This window comes from Lagopus muta, chromosome 7 (assembly GCF_023343835.1).
Source record: "Lagopus muta isolate bLagMut1 chromosome 7, bLagMut1 primary, whole genome shotgun sequence".
NCBI lineage: Eukaryota > Metazoa > Chordata > Aves > Galliformes > Phasianidae > Lagopus > Lagopus muta.
The window spans coordinates 5,787,951-5,811,109 of record NC_064439.1 but is presented as its reverse complement, the minus strand read 5'-3'; the positions used below and the strand labels follow the sequence as shown (position 1 = coordinate 5,811,109).

The 23,159-nt window shown below is 41.1% G+C and overlaps 1 protein-coding gene across 2 annotated transcripts in view; it reads right to left on the bottom strand.

Annotated features, from left to right (window-relative positions):
* LOC125695836 (sodium channel protein type 5 subunit alpha-like) overlaps positions 1-23,159 on the bottom strand; it is a 204,531-nt gene that overhangs the window by 27,015 nt on the left and 154,357 nt on the right. For both annotated transcript variants that reach the window (XM_048950819.1, XM_048950818.1), the window contains 3 exons: positions 19,092-19,212; positions 9,969-10,123; positions 6,252-6,425 (listed from right to left, as the gene is read on the bottom strand). In XM_048950819.1, coding sequence (XP_048806776.1) covers positions 6,252-6,425; positions 9,969-10,123; positions 19,092-19,212 — 450 coding nt within the window. The remainder of the gene's footprint in view (positions 1-6,251; positions 6,426-9,968; positions 10,124-19,091; positions 19,213-23,159) is intronic.

The following is a 23,159-nucleotide window of genomic DNA, read 5'->3' as shown; positions in this document are numbered from 1 at the left end:
CAATACAATGGTGCCGGAGTACAAGAAGGAATCCTCATTTTCATAGCACAAAGCACCCCAAACCACAGCCTAGACAAGGTAGAAGGTCAACCCAACATCTCTGCACCACTGGAGACAGCCTTCAGGTTTCCTCTTAACCCCTTTTTATCCCCCTTTGACTGCCACCAGTCTCTTCAGCACCCTGTTCACTCCTGGTCATCCAGGATAAAGTTTCAGGTGTAGTGGAAAGATGTTTTGCACTCTTCAGCAGCTGGGGTTGTGAAGGTGCTGGTCATCAGGAAAAAGAACTGTAGGAAAATCCTCCATCAGTCTTACAGAGCACGGAAAGCTATATGCATTCTTAAATATGCTTCATCTGTCCTTCCCAGAGATTGTCCTGCATCTAAGGGAGAACACCACTTGGTGGTGTTTGGCTGCCACGCTGATGGAGATGGCCTGACAGGCTGCATGCAAGAGATCAAAGATTTTATCCACTACTCTCTTTCTTACAGAACGATAGAATCATTAAAGTTGGAAAAGATCTCTAAGATTACGAAGTCTAACCCCAACCTATCCCACCATGCCCACAGACCATGTCCCTCAGTGCCATATCTCCAAGTTCCTTGAATCCCTCCAGGGATGGTGACTCCACCACCTCCCTGGGGAGCCTGTGCCAGTGCCTGACCACTCTCAGAAGAAATTCTTCCTAATCCTAGAATTGTAGAGTCCTAGAGTCACAAAGGTTGGAAAATGCCTCCAAGATCATCCAGTCCAACCATCATAATATCCAAACTGAACCTCTCTTGCCACACCTTGAGGCCAAGGCGTTCTTCTAATAAAAGAGTATTGAAATTCTATTCAAGAAAAAGAAGGGGCTGGTAAATCCGTTTGAGCAACAATCTGAGCTGAGCTGAGCTTTTTACATCACTTCCAAAAGCTGAAATTCTCCCTTAATTAATAAATATCCACACTGCAACCAGTTGACAACATGTAATCTCTGCTTCCTGATGGACTTTTCTCCTCACCTTCATTCACCCATTCCTTCTCCTATGACCGAAGCAAACTTTGTCTTGCTATGCCTTGCCTGAAATCCAGCTTGTGCTTCACTTGGCATCTATGTGGTAACTAACATGAGGTGCAAACTAAGATAAGACAAGACATTTGGATGTTTTCACATGTGTTGTGTTGAGATAAAGCATGCAGAGGCAGAAGGGAGATTTACAGTGCCCACTGACCTGCTAACACACATTAAAACCACTTGTCTTCACACGGAATTTTGCTCCCCACTTATCCTGAATTAGCCAACGTGGAGTAAAACAGCATTTTTAATATTTTTTTTTCTTTGAAACAAGGCTCCCTGGCTTTTAGAGAGGGATTCTCTTTTCTATTAGTGAGCTGGGAGGTTTTATGTCATTGGCAGAAGCCCAGAAGAATGCACTGAGGCATCCTCAAAGATCCCACAAGAGCATTTGCTTTGAGGAGCTGGAAGGAAACCAGTCAGAAACCCGCTCTGAGGTAATAATGCTCCGCTGTAACCTGTGGATCTTCAATAGCTCACAGAGAGCACTAATAAATTCGCTCACAAGATGCTTCTCCAAGTGATGAGCTATAGTATTTCTACTCTATCTTGGCTGTATTTCTGTCACTTTGTTCCCCTGTGCTTTTCCAAACAGAAACTAGATGAAATCCACATGTTTTTAAGACACTATCCAAAGAATACAAATTGGATTTCAGTGCTGTCTTGGAGCAACTCATTACAGCAGATTGCGTAATTACTGGTAAAGCAAACAGAAATCACCTTGCTAATCAACAGGGAGTACAGATGCAAAACAAAAACAAAAACAATTAAAATAATCATAAGCTGTCAATATTTACTTCACACAGCAAGTTTTTAATTGTCACTTAAAGACAATCCAACACAAGGGCATAATTTAATTCAATTCAATTCTCAGCTAGGGATAGATTGTTAAACTTATTTATCTCATACCCAAAGATTATTAGCTGTTCTTTAACTCATCAGGCAGTGAAGTATTCTAAGTAGAAGTCCTAGAGCAAGGGCTTTCCAGGAAACTATGCTGGAAAATGCCTATATTTTTTAAGCCTTCAGTGAAAATACAGTGTATTTAACGAGTGAACATTTATGAGCAGTTCTTAGACAAGCAGACAGGAAATTTGGCAGCGAACAGGAAATTTGGAAAGGTGCTCAATGGGGAGTACAGATGTCCAAGTACAAACTCAGCAGTGTCAGGCAAACACCAGAAACACTTTCTGTTACAACCTTCACAAGAAGCAATTGCTTTAGGAAAGATCTTTTCCAAGTATCTGATCTTAAAAGATGTGATAATCTCAGGAAGAATTTGGGGGGAAACGCTCACATCCCCTCATCCCTGAAACCAGTAAGCAACAATCAGGTTCTTTTAAACCTCTATTGGAACTAACTCTTGGTCAATTAAATTGAAGCCAAAAAGCTGTAATGGAGACGATGGATTTGCAATAATGGACTTTTGTAGAGAGATGACACAGGTGCCCACTTAAGAGGATTTTTCTGAGTATGCCACAAGCCATGAAACCTGCCTGTGGCTTTTTTTTTTGGAGTATTGCTACCAATGAGTTAGAGCTGTTACATCCTGATTCTGAGAGAGTTCTCTATTGATGGCTTCTGCAGGGTCTGTCCCCTCCTCCACAGCATGAGATGAGCAAGCAAAGGAGGGAAAGGGAAAGGGAAAGGGAAAGGGAAAGGGAAAGGGAAAGGGAAAGGGAAAGGGAAAGGGAAAGGGAAAGGGAAAGGGAAAGGGAAAGGGAAAGGGAAAGGGAAAGGGAAAGGGAAAGGGAAAGGGAAAGGGAAAGGGAAGGGAAGGGAAGGGAAGGGAAGGGAAGGGAAGGGAAGGGAAGGGAAGGGAAGGGAAGGGAAGGGAAGGGAAGGGAAGGGAAGGGAAGGGAAGGGAAGGGAAGGGAAGGGAAGGGAAGGGAAGGGAAGGGAAGGGAAGGGGAAAGTGTCAGGGAAACGGAAGGGGAAGGGGAGGGGAAAAGGGAAGGGAAAGAAAGGAATCCTTATGGTTGGAAAAGATCACTGAGATCATCTAGTCCAACCATCAACCCAAGAAGCTGCTTATTGCAACATCTCAGCCCTCCAAATGATGTTGACCATTCCCTCAATGATCACTGCAGTAGCATCAGCTGTAGATCAGATTTAATTAGCAGAAGCTTGAACTAGATAAGCTCGAGATAATATTTATATGGCAGAGGAAACAACTGAAAGTGACACCAAACACAACACCAGCATGCACAACTGGTGGAGTTTATCCACTCCCTGTTCTAAATACTGACTGTCTCTGCTTGCTGTGGGACATGCCTGGTTGAGAGCAGTTTTCATAAACATTTGGTTTGAATGCCATGTGCCTTCATCTCTGGCCCTGTTTGTACTCCTTGTTTAATCTGCTTAGCATGAAGAGGTTTTGATTGCATGAATGCTTGGAAAATATCTATTCTTTGTGAAAATATTTGCCTGTGCAACCTAGCAAAGAGGCTCGTGCGTAAACATCATTCCTGATGGTGATGCTGATGTCTGTCTACACATCAGACACACTGCAGTCTCTGATTTTTTGTCCTTTGAAAATAGCTGTGACCTAAACTCCTCATCACTCCAATCTGTGTGCATAGGAAAGCTCTGTTTGTAGAAGTGAGCTACGTTTCAGAGTGTACTTGCTGTTTGCAGGGAGGTAACATATAGATGTACATTGTTCAGTATATTCAAAATTTCAGCAGAATTTTAAGGCATCTCTCCCAGGTTCCCTAAACTGAAATAAGCTTGTTTTTGTAGTTTGATTATTCCTTTCTCCCTTCCTCTCATAGAAATCAGTTGCAGCATCGTTGATACGACCTTATTGTATTGCACTGTACTTGAAAGCGGTCTCTTTCTGCTTTGCCACACTAGCACACTTCTTTGAGATGTAGAGGCCCATTGTCAGAGGTCATCCTTTAGGGATTCTACCCCCAGCAAAAACAGCCCTCAGTTTGCAGATTACTGTGATGTTCAGACTCTGCAAGACACAGTTTTCTTTGGTAATCCACAATTGCAGGATGGGGCCTTTGCTGCTCCACAGGCCCAAATCAGAGTCAAAGGTCTTTCACTGAGCAGGGAAAGTATGAGGAAATAATAATTCTTCAGCAATGTGCTTACAGCTCCTTTGGGTTCACTTCCCATTTAGAGATAGTGAATGCTTGCAAATTTTGAGATTGTTTTATGAATTATTCACAGCAGAGAAAGGGCTCTGAGTTGCATTTGTACAATGAGAAGAAAACAGATGATAGATGGTTTCCCATGTCCAAAGAAAAATCAACCATTGCAGCTTGAATTTTGAATACCGATACCAAATTACTAATGAATAATTTGCAGATCAGGAATTTTTAAGTGAATAATTTTAAACAAATAAATTTGAGAAAATCAGACAAGTGGTTCATCTGCTTCTTTTGGAGGAGCTAATTCACCCATTCAATCCCTTCTGCAGCTCAGTTGCAGTGATTTGGTTCTCAAAGGACCAAAAAGAAAATGTAAATGCAAGTAAAAAGTGTGCTGTAAAAATGTTACTCTGCCAATTCTGAGTGGCAGGGTATGTGAGTAATAGGGTAGAAGAGCATCTGTTAAACCTGCTAAAAATACAGTACCAGTTCTCATAATCTGTGTTGGCAAATGAGTTTGGAGTAAAAGTTGGGACATGGGGAAAAAGCTTTTAAATTGAGGATGCTAAAGGACAAACGATTTTGTAGGGTTAAGGAACTAACTAAACCAACCCAACAGCGGGACAACTTTGGGGCTACCTTGGAGAGCCTATGAAAATAGTATTTACATGTGAGTTAAGAAAATAAAAAAGTCAGGGCAGTGGGTGTGCTGGGGAGCGCCAGGGAGGGAGCTGTGGTTGTGCCCTTAGCTCTAGTTAATGTTAATAATGCAACAGAGCACCAAATTGCTTTGGTGAATTCACCACGCAAACAGTTGTTCCTGTCAGGGAGACCCCTACTAAGAACTGTGACACTACTGAGCTTTCATCTAGCCTTTCTAATCCCCGGAAGCTCATGATGAACATTAGCTCCTGGAAACCCAAATAACTTTACATAAGTCTTAGTAGTCCCATTATAAAGATGGAGAAATCACAGAAGAAAAGCTATGTCACTTGACCTAAACCAGAGTAAGCACAGTTTTCAGGATTGGGCTATAAATTAGGAACTGGTGGTTTCCAATTTTGTGGTTAGATAATTAAACCAGGCCTTCCTTTTCTATTGAAGCTAATCTGTGAAAAATAAGTGCCTTCCATTTAAGAGGTTTCCAAGCATGTATGCGAAGAGGAATTTATGACTTACAATTTATGTAAAGAACTTCCTTTTCATAAATCAATTTATTAAAGCTCTGGAGAAGCTTCCAAAGGCTCTGATCCAGTAGTGCACTTAGACATGCCCATAACTTCAAACCAGTAAATCATCTCATTGAAGTGCTTTTCTGGAATAGTGCCAAAGACACAGCAGCTTTCCCCCAAGTGGAGGTTCAGACTTAAAATGGGGAGGGGAAATAATTTATCAGAAGTTTAATAAGTTGCAATCATGGTACAGCTCTGCCAGCCTTCTATATTAATACTTCAAGCTCATAAGAAATGGCCTTAGGGAGATAACTGCCTCTATTGATACTCTGTGATGGGACATTAAAACTACTGTGGAGGATGCAATGTTTCTGGTCTTTCTTGCTTTCAGCAGATTCGCTGTCCGGTTCAGGCTTTCTGTAGTAACATCTGTTGCTCTTCTGCAGTCCACACAACTTTGGAGAGGACATGGCTGGATCTAGCAAAATCCCTGGGGAATGAGCTCCCAACTATTCCTGGTTTTAAAGATTATCTTCTCAGGAGAACTACGCACTGTATTATTTCAAGATCTTAAAGTGCTTTTGATGGTTTCATGATACTGACATCACTTTGATGAGAGCATTATTCACACCTGTCTCTGGACTCCTTCACTTGTAAAGGAGACCAGAAGGGAATGTTACTCACAGTAGCAGGGTAACACCTCTGACAACGACATGGAGTTTGTTGGGCACGCTGTGCCCTGGGGATGCATGGTCTCATAGTAAGGCTAGTGGATCCTTCTACATTCACCAAAGATTGTTACTCAGAGTTGGAGTGACAGATGTCATTTTGCTGATGCAAAGCTACCAGACTTAATAGCCCCTCCTTCTGCATGACAAAATCAGAACAAAAGAAGCAGCACAGCTTCAAATCGATACTTACATCGACAATGAGGAAGTCAAGCCAGCACCAGGCATTGGTGAAATACTTCTTGAAGCCATAAGCCACCCATTTCAGGAGCATTTCCAATACGAAGATGTAAGTGAATATTTTGTCAGCATATTCCAGCATGGTTTTTATGTTTTTTCGATCCTCAAGGTAAATATCTTCAAAAGCCTGGAAGTGCAAAATATTGATTAAAAGCTTCTGCTGAATGGTGTCAGAAAGCATCAGTACTGCAATGCAAGTCTGTAGTATCATTTGATGGGACATCATGTACTGACAATGATTTCTTAGTTTAATGTTACCACCAGAGTATGTGCACAGACATAGACAGGACTGATCCTGATGTAATAGGCAGAATCTGACCCTTACATTTAGTCTGACATGTCTTGCAGCTAATGATGACAAATTGGGTTATTAACGTGCTTACGCCTGTGTTACAGAGCACAGAGTTCCCTGGCTTCTGTTCAGCCATCACATTTCAGGTAGCTACAACTGTCCGCCTTGAGAAATGCGCATTATTATTCACTTAACAGAGCAATTATGTTTTAAAGGTCAAGGTATCTATCTACCCATCTCATCTGTCCAACTAAGCTTGTGTCGGGGATCATCAAAAGGCATTCAGTGCCTGCATCAAGTACAAGCAACTTAATAACCCTTTTAAAATATTTACAATATGAAACAATGTGCCTACTAAATTCAAACAAGTAAAGTCATCCCATAATAATCAAGTAATAATCTAATAATGCCGTAATACAGGTTCCTGGCATCAAGGAGGCCCACAGAGGACTTAGTTGGGAGTTGCCTCCCCTGTTGACCAAGTGACCATTGTTACCCAAAATGCCTCCATGTCCCTCCAGCCTGGAAGTCCCAAGCTTTGATATACTCCTCTTGTCCCATTGTGTGACCTGGAGCACTTGGCAACAAGAAAGCACCATGTTATTTGAGAGGGCCTGCGCTAACCATCTTCATTATCTGCATTTACATATTTCAAGATCTGTCGTTGTTTTCTGAGGAACTTCCAAAAGTTAGCAAACATGCAGTGCCTGCAGATACAAGAAGTGTGCTACTTGTCACTCCGGCAATCACACTGGTCTTTTGCCTGCCAGGAAACAGTAATTAAACTGACAAGACAGCTCTGGCAGCCTGAGCCAACGCTTGTCCATTTGTCCCCACACTTCAGGGTGACGTTTTCACCACGACTCAATCTCCTATCTTGCCTTCAAAAATGATATTTCAAGGGTGTGAAAGAGCTGTTGGAGAAAGCCACAGAAAACAATGCACAGATGGGAGTTTATCACTCCTGGTAGGGGCTCGCTCACTTTGTCAGATGACTTGCTGTACTTTGCAATTACCACAAAAATAACAACAAGCTATTTAAAGTGATTTCCTGCTCTCTCTCCTGCCTTTGCTCTCCTTGTTTTCTACCAACTTGTCAGAAAGTACATTGTGTTTGGTCTACCAAAAGCACACAGTGAGCCAGGAAGAAGCTTAATAAGTGGTGAGGAATATGCAACCTGAATGCCCCAGGTGCACTGTACTCCTGCACAAGCTATGACATTACACAAAAGACTAAAGTAAACATTAAGGGCTGTTTCCTCTGCCTTGCTTTGTGTATTAAAAAAGAATTAAACATGATACCTGCAGTGTTTCCCACAATTACTGTTAGACTCCCGATTTGAGCACTTATAGCTTAAATGCACGAGAAAGGTTTTCAGATCTTTTGCAATTAGCTGTAAATGTATCGTCATGACTTGACCACCATATACAAACAGAATAGAATCACAGTGTCATTAAGGTTGGAAAAGACCTCTAAGGTCATTGAGTCCAACCATCAGTCCATCCTCACCATGCCCACTAAACTATATTCCTGTAAACTCCCTGAATAACTCTGTGTGTTGCATGGACGTGGCCAGATGAGCTCAATTTTTGGAAAGGCTCCTTCAGAATAACAGCAAGAGGCATCTGTGTGTTTCCCCCAACATCTCCAATCCAAATGCTAAAAGTGCAGTGCTGATATATTAAAACACAGTGCTGGCATTTGAGAAGTTGCAGTGGAAATTGCCCTTCTGCAGAAGTGTACTGAGTAAATTCAAAATCACACACACACAGAAGTGTGCAATGAAAAGTAAATGAGATTTGTGTTTCAGTCTTCAGGATCTAAAGCACTTTTAATTACATATGTAAGGAAGTGTATTTCTCTGAAGTATATTATAGCAAATGACATGCCTCCTTTAAAATGCATTAAAAAATTAACATGCTGATCCTCAAGTTGGTGCAAAAACTGTCAGAACCCATTGATTTCAGCAAAGCAATGACAATTTTCAGCCTCAGATCTACACAAGTTATTCAGCCTTTTGCTTTTCATAATAAAATAAAATCCCCTGGGAGAAATTTCAGCCCATCCCTAGTGGACCTGAAGAATGGCCTATCTCTTTCCCTTTTGTATCAACATTTATGTATTTCCATCTTTTTCTCTCCCTGCAGAGACTTTTTTTAAACTACATAAGCCCAGTTCTTCTGTGTTTTCCTCTTTTTTTTTTAGGCCACTGATAATTTGCGTTGCCCTCCTCTAGAGTTTCTTCAATTAGCCCACGTCTTTCCCAAAGTGCAGTGCCCAGAGCTGCAGCCTATGCTCCAGCTGAGGCCTCCTTGATGCCAACTGGAGTGGAAGAACATGCTTATTTATACAGCCCAGTGGGGTGTTTGGCTTTTGTGCAATGCTGTGATCTAGTTTATTCTGTTTATTGCCAGCTCTGTCTCCAGCTCCTTTTAGTAAATCTGCTACCTTACCAGTCATGCTGCATTTTGTCTTTCTGCCCTTGATTATCCCTTCTGAGGTGAAGCATGCACCTTTGTAACTAGACTTTTGTCTTAGATACTGAAGGCAGACTCATGCATTTAGGAGAAGTTAATCCCAACCTTCAGAAAAACTTGTCCAAATGTGGTACTGCCTGCAAATTTAGCAGATATGTTTCTTACTCTTTCACTGAGGACAACACTGGGGGTCACTGGACTGAATTCCAGAACACTTCTGACATACCCCTTTGATGCACAAACAGCTAGAAACCTGGGAGAAATCCTACCAATTTCAGGGATGTTCCTGACCCATGTAAATCACAGAATGGCTTGAGTGGGAAGGGGCCTCAAAGATCATCCAGTTCCAACCCTCTGTCATAGGCAGGGTTCCCCACCATTAAATGAGGAACCATCAGTCAAACTCAGAAACTGCCACTGGTGGCCACTACCATAATAAGCTGAGGACTGGTAATACAGAGCTGATAATCCCAGCAACCTGTGGGATCTCAGCAGGAGAGGATCCTCTATCAGAGTCATTAGCAATGACCAGCCAGTATCCATGAGTGCACATTCATTCTGGCCGCAAGTAGAAGACTTTTGGGCAGGTAAGGTATGGTGGGTTAAGCTAAGCTGTGTTTAGAGGAGATAGGCACCCACCACCTCTGTTGGTAGCTCTCTGATTCACTGTCATTGCATCTTTTCCTTCGCTGATCAGAACATACATTATAAAAAAAAATAGGAAGAAAAAGGTACCCCTAGAGCCAAATGCATGTCTTCAGATGGGAACTACCAGAGAGCAGATACAGGACACTGAAGTGGTAATAAGCAGTGAGGGTTCCTAAGATCACCTAATTTAAGAACATCTCCTCTTAGACCCATGTCTACTTTCAATTAGCAAGGAAATCCTGATGGACTTACCAGGGCTCCACTGCTCAGCAAGATCATGAATATGATGAAAGTCTCAAACCAATTGTGTTCAACAATCCTGTAGCAAGTTTTCCGGAGCCTCCACCAAATTTTGCCTGGAAATTTTGAGATATCCACGGAGCAGCATGGGAAGAACCGCACACAAACTGAAAAGGAGCAGAACAATAACAAAGCAATTGTTAAAACAAAAACAAAAACAAACATAAAATCAACTATTTAATTCTTAAATTTGCAACAAGCACATGCTAAAGAGGATTACTTCTAGCACAAGCTACTCCATGTAGTCTTTTCTCCCTTGTTCTTCTCTTTCCCTTCTGATTTGCCTTCTATTTTCCTGCTTCACTCCTCTATCCAAATACATTCAAAGCCACTCAAAACCTGCCCCAGTGGTTTGCGATCTAGAATATTTTGATTGTGAGTCATCACTACCCCAGGTTGACCATGTTGTATGAGCCCCACTGATCAGGTTTAATGACTCCAGCAGGGTATTACCAATAATTTCCACATCCTTCTGAATGTAGAAGGGACATTTTCTTGGTATTACAGCACTACCAGATTTGCTGATTAAAAGCGGCAACCTGATGAAAAGGAGATGAAGGGAGAAGGTGCTGCTGCATTGCAAATGGAACAAATGTGCAGAAGAGACTTAGGAAAAGCAGGAGCAGATTTTGGTCTCTTGGTCTCTCACAAGATTAATCAAGGCACCACGCCAACTTTGGAAAGGTATTTAGGTGGCTAAATACCCTCTGACTTCAGCAGAAATTTAGATGCCCAGCCTCTGTCCACAGCAAGTTTCCTATCAGCCCTCATAGCACTGCCTGACCTTACTGCGATGTTGCAGTGACAAATATGCTGTGATGGCTAAATGCCATGGTGGTAACGGGGATCGCAGATGGATCTCTGATGGCAAAACTTTGGCCAATTTTAGTCGCAGCATTACATTATTAAAACAAAAGAATATTTTTGTTGGTAGTGGACAGATCCATCTTTCCCACTTAAAAAAGCACTATGTTCCTTGTCTTGTGCTGGGTAGGAACTTAAAACTGTGATGAAAAGACATCTTGGTAGCTAGGACTTGCCCTTTTCCAGGCTGACCATTCATTCAGCCTTATGTCAGATAATTTGACTTATGTCCTTTGTGGAGGCAGGAGTTAGATGTGATGACCCTTATGGGTCCCTTCCAACTCAGGATATTATATGATTCTACTATTCTAAGTGTCACAATATTTGACGATGAGAACTACACCTGGAAACTAATTTATTTCAAAAGAAATCAAGCTTTACACCCTGCCTTTAATCTATGTGTTGCACAGAAAGAGACTTTGTTATGGATCTTTATAGTCTCACTAGGAGAAAATAAATCACAGGCTGACTGCTCCCCTAGCTGAAATGCAACTAAGGTCACTGACACGTCTTGAGGCATCCAACAACTGCTCAGAAGTGACAAGAGAGAACATCTCACTATGGTGATGTAACGCAATGTTATTGCAAGTAGAAATAATATTTAGTCAAGGAATGTGGGGAAGGAAAGAGGGCGAGTGCCGAGGATACACAGAAGGCAGATGCTGCTAATTCAAGGTGGCATAACTGAGGCGCTTGAGCTGCTTGTGATTTGCAAGGAGATCAAATACAAGTCTTGGGATGCCGTGATTCCCATGCAGCTGGAAGTGGGGCTGTGCTGGCAGCGGGCTCTGCCAGCAGGAAGCAAGCTGCTAAGTCTGCTGTGCTCTTCCTGTAAGTTTACATGAGCCAAGATTCTTGCTATGGGGTGACAGACGTGTAGGATGTCACTCATGAGCTGCTCTCAGAGTTCCCTTTTATCCCTCATCTCTGAGATGTCTGGTAGGTGTAGGTTGTTGGCTGTATGAGGTTTTGGTATGGGACTAACAGCACAGGAAACCATTAATGCAAGGGTAATGTAACAGTGAGGCAAGTAACTACTTATCCTCTAAATAATTCCATCGTACAGGCCCATGCTATTTCTCAGTTTATCACTATATTCTGGAATTCAGAGACATTCTGGGCTCAGTTGAAATTACTTACTTGATGTAAGTATACAAATTATACATTAACTTAATCAAATTGCTTGAGAAGAACACGCTAGAAATGAAAGTGTAAGGACTGGCTCTCTGCCTCTGTGGTCAGTCACCACTTCACCAAAGGAAAGTTTTATCCGTCACCTCAAACCTAATCTTCAGATAGCTGCAGCAAGGGATAAGAAGGTATCATGTTAGTCAGCACTTTTTCCTGAAACCTGTGCTGAGATACTAAAGTGTGTGATTTGGGTACTTCTTAGGAATTAAGGACATGGAACAGACTGCAGGTCTGCAGTACTATATGGTACCAGGAGTCCTAACATCCTCCTCTGGCAGCTCTGCTTGGAAATGGCCATACCTGCACACCATATGTCCACCAGCATGACATGACATGTGGGTTTATTAGCTACATCTCTTAGCAAGAAAACTTGTACACTATTTCTCCTATTTCTTTTAGTGTCTTAGATGAAGGCCTCAGCTCAGCTGGCTAGCTGGGCTCAGGAGGCAGCACTGGGAAGGGACAGGCTCCTCCATGGTAAGACATTGGATGAATCATTCCCTGGAGGCGTCTGCTCTGCACAGGGAGCCAACATGATTACCTGAGCCCAGGCACAGCTAAAATTAGGGAATTGTCTTCCAAGTAAATACTAATGAGCATGGCATCATAAGATCTGAAGTTATTTCAATTGTGATGGAAAATGGTTGTAAAATGGTAAAAACAGGCTATTTATGATTCAGTCAGCCTCCATCTGATCATCTACAGGTATGGAGAGGTATTTTTAAAGATAGAAAGGCAGCGAGGACCACTAATCTTTTTTATTATTATTATTTTTATGCTCTTTGATGGCTTTCATGCAATTCTGCTCTGAAAAAAAAATCCTACTTACTGACAGTAATACCTTGAAAAATCCAAAATAGCCTCTCAGATGAGTCAGCCCAAAATCACAGCGCTATTAAATCCCATGCTTTTGATTGGGCCCAATTCAGAAATGTTTAGACCAGATTCTGATACAATTACTAATGTCAAGTAGCACTTCCATGAATTATCGTGCTGGTTGCAATTCGGATGAAATGCTATTTTTAATTCCTCATAAATCAAACCAAAAAAAAAGGAAGCCGAGAGGAAAAAAATAATAAATAGTAAGAAACAGACCACAAATCAGTCTTTTATTGAGCAAAGTTCTATTCCTATTATAGAATTTCATATTTTCCTCAATGTCTGCTCTTTAATACCTGTCCTTTTCTGGACTCTCTAGCAATGCTGCAGCCTACTGCTTGGTGACCTTGACCCAAGCTTAAATGCTGAATAACAAGCTTTACATAAACCCAACAAAAAAGTATACCTGACATCAGCCAGCATTCCAAGAGTTGTTTTTTTCTTCCAGTTTCTGCGAAATCAAAATAACATAAACATCCCAGAATGTTCTAGGCACAATCTGGTGAGGATCTGAGCAATCCTAACTCTGACTAACTTTTACAGCAGGTGGCCCAGCTTCAGGTCTGGAAAGTTATTTGCTTGATCCACATGAAGAAAACCACTCATTAACACCCTTTAACACAGAAAGTGTCATGAATAAATCCTTTGGTGTTTCTTATAACAGTATTACTCATGCTGCCTAGTGTAATAGATCTGTGCTATCCCCCCAAAACCAATGCTGTTAGGGAGTCGGTTGCGTGGAAGCTGAATGCCTTGTAATCTATTCAAGGACTTTGTTTTGCCACTCTAGTTCATATTGGGCTGCGTGCTTTTTGAGAGCAAACTGACTCATTTCCATCACAGCATTTTGGATAGTAGGCTACTGCTCAACAGAAACACAGAACAGCAGATAAAGTCCTGCAAAAAAAGGTCGAGATATTTGATAGCAAATCAGTGAAGCTGCACTGAGCTGCACTGGTGGTCAACCTGCCCAAGAACAACAACTATTTTCAATTCTTATTTCAACATTACAGACCATTTCTCACTGAACAGAGGCACATTTATCAAGAAGCCTTTCCAAATGCATCGTCTGACTGTGATATTTTTTACTTCTTGTTTGCTTTTCTTAACAAGGAATTGTTCCCTTCAGTCACTGTGGAATCCTATAGCACAATCACAAACCGCAGGTTAAAATGGGTCATCCTATTCTGAACTTTCCACTGTAGGTGTGACAGAGAAAACTCTTACTTAAGCATCTGCCACAACAATGACAAACTACGAACTATTAAAAAAAATTAACTGAATTTAATTTAATTTACAATGCATCTTGTATAACCGTTCATTTTGCCTTTGGTTCTGCACTCACATTTTCTAACCTGTTGCGTTATAATCATGGAGCTGTTAGATGTGATTACATTACCTTCCTGAACTAGGAGAAAAATCACCTTGTAAATGTGGGAGCTACAGTGCAAAAACTTCTGCATGTACAACAGCTTCAGGAAAGCCTTTACAAATCCACTGCTTGTTCACACCAACATTTACCTTCCATTTTTGCATGAAAATGTTTAACATGTTTTGGCCAGATTAGGCTGCTGATTCTCCTCGGTAACCGTGGAAGACCAATTCGTTTCTTTTATACTGTGGAGCAGTGTGACTGATACCTTTTGTACACAATAATTTTACAGCTACCTTTCCACAGAAAATCCCAATGTTGGGACATTCATTTTTAGAACAAAACAATATTTTGCTTAGCTTTGAATGTTGGTTTCAATATTGCTTGGCTGGACACAGGGAAAATATGGCTTCCTTAGCATAAATTCAAGCAGGCAGGTCTTCATAACTCAGTTTAATGCATGCACCTGCAAACTGAGGTTTCTAACAACCAGCCTGGCTAGCTATACATGCCCAAGTGAAATAAAAGCATATCCTTCTTGGCTTAGAGGGAATGCAACTCTACAGACTCTCCTGTTATCCCCTTTCTCATCCTTTGGTCCCACTAACCCACATGGCTAGGTTTTATATTCTGCTAGCACTAAAACATAAGAGATTTGCTATCAGTGTCACCAGCTTTGGGTACCTCAGACAAAAATGGAGACTTCAATTATTTCCCATGTAATACAAAGTAGAGCTTCCAATAAAGCCAAAGTCTATTGAGTGCTTTCACTCTGAAGGGCTTTACAAGCATACATTGCTTGTTTACCCGCCTCTATTCAACTCCAAACATATCCTTTTACGAGGTCATTGCAACTAACAGTGTGATGTCTTGAAGTGAAGGCAGTGGGCATCCAGCACTGAAGTGAGCCCTGCTTGAAGCACGGGGTTTGGCAAGTAGAAATCTACCCATACTCCTCAATCCAACTTCCTGATTCTGCACAAGTGATGGGACTCTAAGTGTCTTCTGATGTCTGAGAACTATAGACAGAAAAACAATAGCATATCCTTTCTGCTGAAAAATACACTGTATCTCAGGTATTAGGGCTAGAGAAAAGAGATACCTCCAAACTTGTCTTTGACTTGTCTTTGTTCCATGATTTGTTCTCTAGGATGACACTTTGCATGTTTTCTTGGGCTTGGTTTAGTTTTACTCAGCTTTCAAACCTCATCTGCGGGCAGAGCCTGTAGCTCAGCTGAGATGCCTTGTTCAGTGTTGTGGTCTGTTGGATCTCCCCTTCACATCTATATATCCAAGCAGCCACTGAGTGCCACTGCGGAGGGTATGATGCCAATCCCACCATTAACAAGAATAACTTCACTATTAACCAGCATAACTTCACTTCAGTGTGTGACATTTTCCCGCTGCGATAATCGCTCCTACGCAGTCACATGAAAATCTGGTTGTGGGCACCCCGTGTGTCACGGGTTGCAACTGACCGCGTGTTCATCAAGGTAGCTCATTCTCACACAACCATCTGATGATACGCCTTTGCCAGCGGGCCATGTCCGGGGAATTACGCTTGAGGACTCAGTGAAAACTTTCTCCTATTAGGGTCTGGGACAGAGGAGTGTGCTGGGGTCAGGGGCTCTGTTTGAACAACCTTCTTTGAGACACAGAAGATAACGCCCAAACAGATAGCAATTTTTGATGCAGAGAATGCATACCAATGGAGGTAACAGCACAGGAGTGTTGCAAGGCATCTGGAGGGAAAAATACCCAAATAGCTGGCATTGCCTAGACGTTGCTTTCTCATCAACTGACAGCAAGAATGATCTCTCCATTTCTATCAGTTTTTTCCCAGCAATACTTGCTGGCTGCCAGAGCTGTGACCCTACCTTGGCTTCACATTTCCTGACCCAAGAATATTCCCGGTTCACCCTAATCACAGCTATTTTGAGATAACTAATTAACAAGTCTCCCCAAGAAGAAATGACCCATGGCTAATCTGGTTCACCTTACTCCGGGAAAACTCTGACCTCAGCAAACTTTCAGCAACTATTTCCAGTACATGTACTATCTTTATTGCCTTTGTTATCTGAAAAAGGGGGCTGAATTTGGAACATATTTGTTCAGGGCACAACCTGTGCTGAATGCATTTAGAAATGTCATAGTTTGCATTTAGACAGCTGATGAACTAACAAAGCAAGAAATTAACTCTCCCTCTCAACCAGCTTCATCTTACCTTATCTTCAATCATAAATGGTAGGTGGTCATTCTCCCACATATACCAAATGTTGCATCTTCTTATTAGAAGACAGCAATGGCAACACTAGATAAAATTGCCTGGTGCTTGTTTTTCAGTAAGTCCATTTTAGTACTTAATATCTGTCATATATAATCCAGATAGACTGTTTTTGTTTCACTGCATTTTTTTTAGCTATACTGAAATGATAGCTGCATGAGGCTTAATTGAAACGGTAACTTTGAGGAAAGATATTGGAAGGCATTTAAAAGAACAAGATTATGGGAAAATACTTTGATTCCTTTCATAAATAGAAATTCTAATGTCATTGCAACAAGAGTCAGCTGGATATTCAGTTTATGACTCTGACTTGAAATTTGATGGAAGGAACATTCATGTGCCAAATTCATGCCATTTTTGTCAAATTCAAATCACATCTATCCTATGCAGTAGTCTCTGAAAAAACCTGCATGGACTCGTGCTGCCTGGAAAATAGCAGATGTGTTGGGGACAGTGTTGCCTGCAACTGCCTCCCCACTGCCCCCAGCCACCACACACATGATGAGGGGCTGGGAGCGGGTTCTGCTTCAGTTCCCACTCAGTACTCAATGCTCAGCTGGTCGTAGCCTGGGAGAAGATGAAGACACCCTAACTTGAACAGCAGCTGGTGAGGAACGAGGAGAATTGAGGAATAAAAGGATAAAGAAAGGAGCAGTGATACTGCGCTCAGAGGGAAGGGAGAAGGAAACAAAAGAGTCATAGAGTCCCAATAGAATATCCCACGTTAGAAGGCACCCATAAGCATCATCAGGTGCAACTCCTGGATTTGACATGCAGTAAGACTGGATTTTGGCTCATCTCTTGATTTCTGTATTTCTCTGTGGTGGTCAGGATGACAGCTGGGATGCAAAACTATAATGTTTCCAGCAATCCACCCAGAAGTGACTGCATGCTACTGCTACCCTGCATTCCGTAGACACAACCTTCCAACAGATAGGTTGGGTACTGGTGTGAGTCTGCACGAGGGAGATTCAAGCAGGTCTGGCCATTATAATCAAGAGAAAATGATTGAATGCCAACGCTCTGCAAATAAACCAGGGCTATGCACTGAATGAAGCAATGGGTTGTGTGATTCCCATCTTATTTGTTTTAAAAACTGGAAATTGACCATGGCCAATCACAGTTTCAGCATTTATAAACTGTCTGGCATTTGACTAGCACCAGTCTTACAATAAAAGTTTGTTTTTGCAATTTAATACAATTTCTCATTTTGCAGCGCATAATATAGTTTTGCTGCTCACTAGCGTCAGTAAGAAATACTTAGTGAAAGAATGAAAACACCAGATCTAATTTTTAAATATTACTGTCTAGAACAGAACAGTTACAGCACAGTACCATGCTTTCTTCAGTCAACTGCATTAATTTTTGGCTACTGCTTTTAAGCAGAGCTGCCAAAAAAATGTTTAGATCCTAGGGACATTTGTAAGCCCTGAAGGGTTCCCTTACCTCATTCAATCATCTTTCTCACACATATAGAGATGCAGATTTTTGCTGACTTCAGGGGCATTCATATACCCAATAAAACATCTCTGTCTGATCCCATCTGAGCAGCTCTGTTTTTATTTATAATAACCCTTGAATTTTCAAGGAAACATTCAGCTAACCCTATTTTTTCTAACCCAGATTTAAAGGGATACAAGAAATTTTTCTGAGATAACATTTGAAATAGAACTCACTCAGAAAAGAAATAACTTGGAATGCTATTTTTTCTTACAGGCTTAATTAAAAATATAACTTCAAGCAGCAGGGTTTAAAAGTGTTTGGCTGTGTTTTTTAAGGTGTTTTGGTGTAGGATGGTGTTAAGAAATAATAAAATAGTGGCTTATTAAAAGTAGTAATCTGAATGTGAATTGTTATCCAAGGTAATTAAGTAAAATACTCTACACATAATGCATCTTATGTCAGACGGAAGTTATTGGACATGTTAATCTTTACACCTTTTAAAATAAGTGGAAGAAAGTCCCTGGGACTCAAGATCTCTGCAGACAGTTTCTATTAACTACCCTGTATACATCTAACAGAATATTGTATACTCTGTATTGTATACTCTGTATTGTATATGTATACCCTGCATGCAAGTAATAGAAACATCCTAATCATGTTAGTTCTCTACTGAGCTGGATCATACACATATTTTGGAAGGCAAAGTCCTCATTGGCCAAGTTGGAAATATCAACTTTTTTTTTTTTTTTTTTTTTAAATATAAAATAACTCTATAGTACAAAATATGATGAAAAAAAATGCCCAGCATGTTAGGAGCTACACAGGAACTTCGAGCTTGCTTGTGGCTTATCTCACTTTGGAAATCCAAAGTCTAATGTTTAAAAGTAAATTTGGAGCATGACAGTATCTAAGAAATGAAGTGCATCCAATGAAATCCTATTGCAAGCAGTCAGAGTAACTTGGTGTGAACACGGAGACATGTCTGATAAGAGAACAGGAGGGTTCTTGCCCCAGCATTGCAATGAAACACACAGGTCCTTACCTTCGGGGAAGCAATCTTCAGGCTCCATCAGCTCCTCAGCAAACTCAGGGATCTGCTCCAGCAGTTCTGCAGGATTTGTCAAATCCACTGTGCTGCCTTCAGAAAGACTGATTTCATCAAGCTTGTTGTCAACAAGAGCAAAGATGAGGAAAACAAATTGATCAATCGCCCCAAAGGAAGTAGCTGAGTTCTTATTCCACTAACCAATATCCCAGCCAAAGCAGTCACGACAGTGAAATGGCCATGCTCAAGTGACAGCTCTACCTACACTAACTGTGGTGAGCTAACAGTGGACCCATCCTCAAGAATAGCAAAAAAACTGAACGGCCATATTTACTTACAAAAAAAAAGAAAAAAAAAGTGAAAAAGAATAACTCAAGAATGATTGTGAACAACTACTGAATACTAATAGTAGGTGGAAGTCTGGAATGACCAAATTATTCAGAACTATAAAGCTTTCACATTCTTCCCTCCTATCTGATGGATACAAATCGGTGGAACCCAGCTGCTGAAAAGCTGGGGGAGGACTTGGAGAACTCATGCTGGGTTCCTGCCTCCTGGACATGAGGCTCAGCACCCAAACCTTGTGGGTTCATATTGCCTCTGGTCAGCCAGGACCATGTCCTCCTCTCTTCTGCTGTGGCTTCTCCTACAGGATGAGCAGAAGTCTTTCTGTCATGTTCTGCTCACAAGATGACACACCATGTTCAAGTGAGAAGGCTCTTTCACCTTCCTCATCCCACATCCCCATCCTGGGATGGGACCCATTCACCTTCCAGCTCCACACTTCTGCTCTCAAGATTTAGGAGGAGGGACACAAGGATTTCAATGCTTTCTGGAGGACCTATCGTTTGCTTCAAATGTTTGATCCCCAGTCTAAAGTACATTGTTTAAAAACACCTCAAATCCTTTTCTGCAAAATGGGGACAAATATATTCCCACCTCCTGAAGCGTTGGTCATTTTATCTTCTTAGAGCAAGAAGTCTCAGGTAATGTGGGAAAAAAAGTCTGGAGAATGCATTCTTGAAGAAAAACTGGTTTTAAGGCTATGTGGGAAATTGGGTTAAATAAAGCAATGGATTTTCATGAAAATTTGACGCCTAATTTTGAATTTTGGCTGCATTTGTTCCTAAAACAGTGATACAAGATAACATAAACCACCCAAATAAGAGACAGAAATTTTATTTCAGATCAAAGCTTTCTTCTGACATTAAACATTTTTTAAGAAAACAGGTTTGTTTGTTTTAAGTTCAGTGGTCAAAATAATTGTTTTATAGGTCTGTGTTAATCCAGAACTATATTTTTCTTGATTACTCAGCTAGGCCATTATAGTTCAAGGTCTATTATTTACTCAGCCCTGCTCAGTATTTGCTTTCGACTCTGTAAAAGAGGTATCTGGCACAAGGTGGTTTATTTGCAAACTGTCTTACTTTCTTCCCTGAGCACCTACTGAAACATTGCTGTGCTTAAGCTCATAATACTGTTGTTTTCATTTTAAAAATGAGGACAATACTACTTTACCCAGGCTTCTAAACAAGGGATACTTATATGAGATAGTTATATGAAAGACGGAACGTGCACATAAATTATTATTTCCATGAAGATGACAGAGTTAGAGAATAGGTACAGCTCTGTGTATTTATTATTAATGTGAAAATGGGCCCTCTGTTTTCCAGTGTACAGAGGCAATGCAAAATTTATAGCTGAATTCAGAGAAATGCTGAACCTGGGGTAAAACGAGCAAGACTGAACATTCCAGCAATACTTGTAAGCAGGATGGAAGCTACGTGTTTGCAATTAGCTGCAGCATCCCAAAGGTCATAGTCTTGGCTAGGGCTTTTAATGCTCTGCTCAGAAGAGCAAACAATCAAGAAGAGATCATTTAAAAAGAGAGCCAGGCCAGAAAGCACAGGTCAAAGACATGGCCAAAGCTTCTAAAAAATCCATATTCAGAATGCAGCTGTCATACAGAGAATAGCCAGTTTTCTACAGGCTACAAACAATATATGATGGTAGAAAAAATGTCAGGTTTTCATACTATCAGAACTTTCTGTTACTGTTCATTAGGGAATGCATTTAGTCATTATTTCTTCTGTTACGAAGTCGTCAACAGACAGAACACTGAAGTAGTCCTAAATCACACACAACTGCAGGATGTAGAAAACAGGGGTCCCGATGAGAAAAGAAGCCTTGTTGGATACAATTCTAACCAACAGGGAGAAATCAAAGAACATTGTGAGAAAAATGTCAGCTCAATAGCGTCATCATTGGGAGTGCTGTATTTAGCAGAGACAGGTTGGGAAATTCACAGAACACAACTGCAGGACACAGTGCAATTATATTAGACTACAAGGAAACATCTTAAAGAATTGAGAATGCTCGAGAGTTATCTATGAGGAGGAGTTTTCAGAAATCATTAGAATCCATCAGTGTCAAAAGGAGATGGGGAACATGCAAGACAACACGGACAGGATTTATTTTGAAAAGCCTTCAAGGAAGAAGAGGCAGTGAATGTGGATTCAGAAAATGAGGCAAAAGTTCTGGGGTCTGAACAGGGACTAGAAAAAGAATTCACACATATGAGAGAGGAGGGAAAGGTTAGGAAATCTTGTGGGAAAAGAAGCAGAAGTTACTCTTTGCCAGAAAGGTGAAAGGGATTGTTTTCATGAACGCTGTGAGAAAAGAGGCATAAAAGTAATTTATGAGGGAGATGGGACTAATGAAAATTCAGTTGCCTAAGAAAATAAAAGCTTTTTAAAAGACCAACAAAGCGATCAATAAAAAGGGAATGAGGGCTTCTTAGAATTAGCAGAAACGTAAGCAGGGAAATATCTAGAAAACCTAAAACAAATGTAAATAAGCAGATCCAGCAAATGCACATGGCAGAGCATGGGCGTGCAGGGATCTGACACACGTTAACACACCATTTGCAATCAGTAGCAAATGCTCATGGAAAGCTGGAAAGAGCCCAGGAGAGCAGCAATAAGCAAATACAATACTGAGCTTAGAGAAGAGTAAGAGGGAATAATCATGGGAATCACAGATCACCAAACTCTTGCTGCAGCTTGTAATTAAAGTGAATTAAATAAACTCAGCGGAGAAAAGTAGAGTGCTTTCTTGGAGGGCAGCTGAGTGACACATCAAACAGACATGAAGACAGCGAGGCAGCTCTCCTGTCTGCCACCAGTCTGTGCACAAGTGGGAACAAACAGGCCAAAATAAGTCAAACAGGACAAAGAATGTCCCCACTTTCTGTTGGAGAGGTATACCAGGCAAAGGCAACATCAGAAACCTCTTTGGAAGGTCTCCCACCTGAGCCGAGGCGGTTTTTAATGTGTTTCTGGGTGGTGTGGTTCTGTCTGGAATGGCTTCCTCACCCACTGCTTGGCTCTCCAGTAGTGGCAAACTGATGGGATTTTTTTTTTTTCCAGAAAGCTTGTAACAGTGAGAAGCTGCAATCTCACTAGAAGTTGGTGTTTGCTCAAGATTTAGCTCTCTTATCTGCTTTCTCCCTCTCTCCATAAACTCTGAAGATTGCAGTCTTAATCTATCAAACTGACAGATGATGTGCAAACCTGGATACAATATCTGTGTTTCTATAATAGAAAAGCTGACTTTTGAAATAAAGGCACTGGCTTGGATTCCCTCCTTGCTTCATGGAGAAAACCCATGCTAACGACTCAAATGTAACAGAAACTTCACCTTCAGAGGAGACCTGAAGGGATTAGAGTTAGCACCAAAGATACAGAAGAGGAACTGACCAATATAATTTTCACAGTGATGGATAATACTAAATTCGAGAGACTACTGAAACTGGGGAGAAAGAAAGTGAAAAAACACATGGAAAGAGTATAGCACAGTGAGACTGGACTCAAAGCACTACGGATGAGTGAGTGCAGGGATAGCACATCAGTGGGTAACCTGGAAAGCTGTAATCTCAAGTCACCTGGGGTAATATTAAGAGATCAGACATGATTTCATAGTGGGATATTGTGATGCAAATATCCTACTTGGAAACATCACGTCTAGGCAATGAGATACTACTTCTCCTCCTTATGGTTCTGTGGG